We start from the raw sequence: 3505 nt of genomic DNA, 5'->3' as shown, positions 1-3505 counted from the left end.
TCTCACCTACATCGTCCACATGGGACGACTCGGGAACTCAACTCCTACCCCGGGCAGCTCACCTATCCCCTTATGCCCAGGGGAAGGGTATCAAGCCGTTTGACAGCTGATGCTAGCTGTCAAAACGGCTTTTACGCTGAAACAGGCGGGAGGCAGCAAACAGCTGCGTCCGACGAGGTCGCCTGCCACCGGAAGTCCTGGCTCCCTGCAGCTTAAAAGCCATTTTTATACTACCCTCTGAGATGACAAAGAGCAGGTCCTGAAGGGAAGAAGCCATTTAAAGTTTCTGTGCTGGTACCAGAATGTCTCGAGTCAAATCTTCTTGTATATCTAGATTTTTTTTAAAAAAATGACACCTCCAGGCAATCAGCAACTTCTTAATCCTTTCATTCTATTGTGGAACAGTTAAGCAAAAGATAGCCACAAACTTTCTTGCCCCCTTACTCACCCAAGGCAACGCCTTCTTTCCATGCGAGGTGTGGCCCCCCAGGGTGCTTCAGCAACATGAGTTCTGCTGCGTCCCAACAGCACATGTTCACGGGGAGAACAGCTCCTGTCTGCCAGTTCCCGGCTGCTTACTTCCAGACCACGTATATGCACACTAGGGCGACCAGGATCACTCAAGGCTCGTAATGCCAGGTTATTAGCTGGAGATGCAGGTGTTTTGGAAGTGTTGAGAGGCCCCTGGCTTCTTCCTGCCGTCTAGGGCATTGTTTCGGGCAGGAGAACAACAAGGGGAGGCCTTGGGGCTGGTAAGTGGCTGGAAGAGAGAAGTTAAACTGCAAGAGGAACCAAACTTGGATCCAAGCACCAAGCCATGCTTAGGTGAGGAAGAAGCACTGATGCTGCATGCGCGGGCTCGAGGAACAGAACTGTCTTCGAGTGTGACCTGTGACTTCCCTGAAGATCTGGGGTTTTGTAACAGTTTCTTCTCCAAGGATGTTCTTTCAGCTAGCCCTTCAGCTGGTCTCTCGTCCTCTCTTTTCTTTGCTACACTGTTGTCACCAGACTGAAGGCATGTTTTGCCTTCTTGCTTAACCTATGGAGAGAGATCAGAGGAAAAAGGAAAAGGCAACCTTGGTCAATCCCAGGCATTACATTCACCATTTCTTTAAGCCACTCTACTAATCCATTGAAATATTTAAGGTGTCCTCTCTTGAACCAGGTGCCTTCCAATTTTGTGGACTGCATTTTCCAGGATAGTTAGCAATGGCTAGAATTGGGAAAGGCTGATTTAAACCTTTTTCAGCTTTTGAGGAAGATAGGCAAATTCAATACATTCTCCTGTTGTGGCATTTCTGCACATCACTGGGAACCCCTATCCTCATTCACTAACTTCTACATAGTTTTTTTTCTCCCTCAGTCAGCTAACTCCCAACTCCTCAGAGCCACTTTACCTCCCACTCATCTCAAATCTAAAGAAAAGTAGGCTTTTGAAGTGACAGTCTCCATAGCCATTCATCTCATTCAACATTCCCTAGCAAGAAGGCTCTGGTTTTCAAGAAATCGTAAGTCTTGACTGCTCATGAGTGTATTACCAAGATTAGAAAATAGGGAAGAAAGGAAAGTTTTGAACCTAGAATTTGTCCATTCCATTTTGGGAGAACAGTTGCCTGGCTTCATTTTTTTTTAAGCTCCTGTAGTAGGTACAAACTTTAGGTCTAATTAGTTTCTTTGCTTAATGACATTCTTGCCAACTCTTCCTAGAGAAACAAATCTTAGAAATTAATTACCTGTATGTTTTTCTTCTCTTGCTGCAATACCTCAAGACACCGGTTGCTGAGTTGGACAAGTCCATGAAGGGCTTCATCCACCTCTTGATAGATTCTTGTGGCATCCACAGCTTGCGTACTACAAGTTGGAGAAAAAAATATTACTTTGGGGTAGCACAATATAAAAAGAGCATTTGCTCAAAAGCGATAAATTAATCCCAGAGAAGACCCACTTAGATATAATGAATTAATTTCCAAATGCTGATGAACTACAATTCCCAGCAGTTCCCACCAGAGTCTCCAATGGATCGTCCAATGGATCCTAGGAATTACAGTTCATAAATTACTACAGATAGTCCTTGATTTATGACAATTGAGCCCAAAATTTATGTTGCTAAGTGAAACATTTGTTAAATTTGATAAATAATAATAAAAAGTGAGTTTTGCCCCATTTATGATCTTTCTTGCCAGTTGGTAAGTGAATTATTACAGTTGTTAAGTTAGGAACATTGTTGTTAAGTGAATCTGGCTCCCCCCCCCTTGACTTTGTTTGTCAGAAAGTCACAGAAGCTGATCCCATTATCCTGGGACACTGTAACAGTCATAAATATGAACCAGTTGCCAAGCATCCGAATTTTGATCATGTGACCAAGGGGATGCTGCAACGGCCGTAAGTGTGAAAAATGACCTTAAGTCACTTTTTTTCAGTGCCATTGTACCTTTGAACAGTCACTAAATGAACTGCTATAAGTCGAGGACTACCTGTTCTGTCCCAGACTACATCCGTCCTTGTTGCGTCACAAGAACAAACCCCTCTTTAACAGTAGGCTGGAAAAACCAACCCCTTTTTATTTCAAAAACAGTCCTGATAAGTTTTCTCCAAAACAAAAACAACAGAATACTTTTCCAACAGATAATTGGTTAAAAAAGCAAACAGAGCAGGAGTTAAACAAGAAATTCATCGGTAAAACAAACAGACCATGATCCCTGGAAGTTCTTTACAAACGGTTGCCTTCAGCAACCAGCACCGCCCACACATTCCCCTTTTGTAATTCAGTCCTCAAGGCGTGGCTTCTCAGTGCCTTCTCCGGAGTCGTCCCATTGCCTCTTTCTGGTTTACTCTCCTAGCTTGTCTTCGTTTGCGGGCGTCTCTCATTTCCACCAGCTGTGCATCCTCCGAGTCCGACCCAGTTTCCCCACCCAGCTGCATCTCATCCTGAACACAAGCGGAAGGGCCAGGCTCCTCACTGGAATGTGAGTCTTGGAGCTCATCAGAGCCTTCCCCCGACTCCAATGGCTCCCCAGGCCCCTCCTCCTCCTCCTCAGATTCCCCGGACTCAGCTGTTGGGAACACAGGCTGGCACGGAATCACAACACTATCCCGCACCGCAGGGCCCTTCCGGATGCGGTCAGGATGGGAATTGTTCATGAAAGGCGGTTACCAAGGCAGGAGCATGAACGGTGGTCGCATCCTCCCAGTAAACTCCTCGGGTCCGTAGCCTTTCCATTCGATCAGGTACTGAAAGAGACCTTTCACCCAACGGGAGTCCCGAATGCTGGTGACCTCATACTCGGGAGCACTGTCTCCATCACGTTTATTTATTTATTTATTTATTTATTTATTTTGATTTATATCCCGCCCTTCTCCCAACGGGACTCAGGGCGGCTCACAACATATTTAAAAACATAGACATATTTACAACCCCCACCAGATAAAACCAAATTAAACCAATATTTAAAGTTGTGCAGTTAAAATTATTCTTAAAAAACCCGATTTAAAAAACCCGATTTAA

General features: G+C 44.8%; 1 protein-coding gene across 1 annotated transcript in view; it reads right to left on the bottom strand.

Annotated features, from left to right (window-relative positions):
• The window catches only part of LOC107297953 (rho guanine nucleotide exchange factor 40-like), a 70481-nt gene that overhangs the window by 23336 nt on the left and 43640 nt on the right, over nt 1-3505 (bottom strand). Inside the window, exons 8-10 of the mRNA XM_029286420.1 lie at nt 1734-1851; nt 1006-1039; nt 449-647 (exon numbers count right to left, since the gene is read on the bottom strand). Of these exons, the coding sequence (XP_029142253.1) occupies nt 449-647; nt 1006-1039; nt 1734-1851 (351 nt within the window). The remainder of the gene's footprint in view (nt 1-448; nt 648-1005; nt 1040-1733; nt 1852-3505) is intronic.

This window comes from Protobothrops mucrosquamatus, unplaced genomic scaffold (assembly GCF_001527695.2).
Source record: "Protobothrops mucrosquamatus isolate PMUCROS unplaced genomic scaffold, P.Mucros_1.0 scaffold3611, whole genome shotgun sequence".
Classification (NCBI taxonomy): Eukaryota; Metazoa; Chordata; class Lepidosauria; order Squamata; family Viperidae; genus Protobothrops; species Protobothrops mucrosquamatus.
This window is presented reverse-complemented; position numbering and strand designations above follow the sequence as displayed.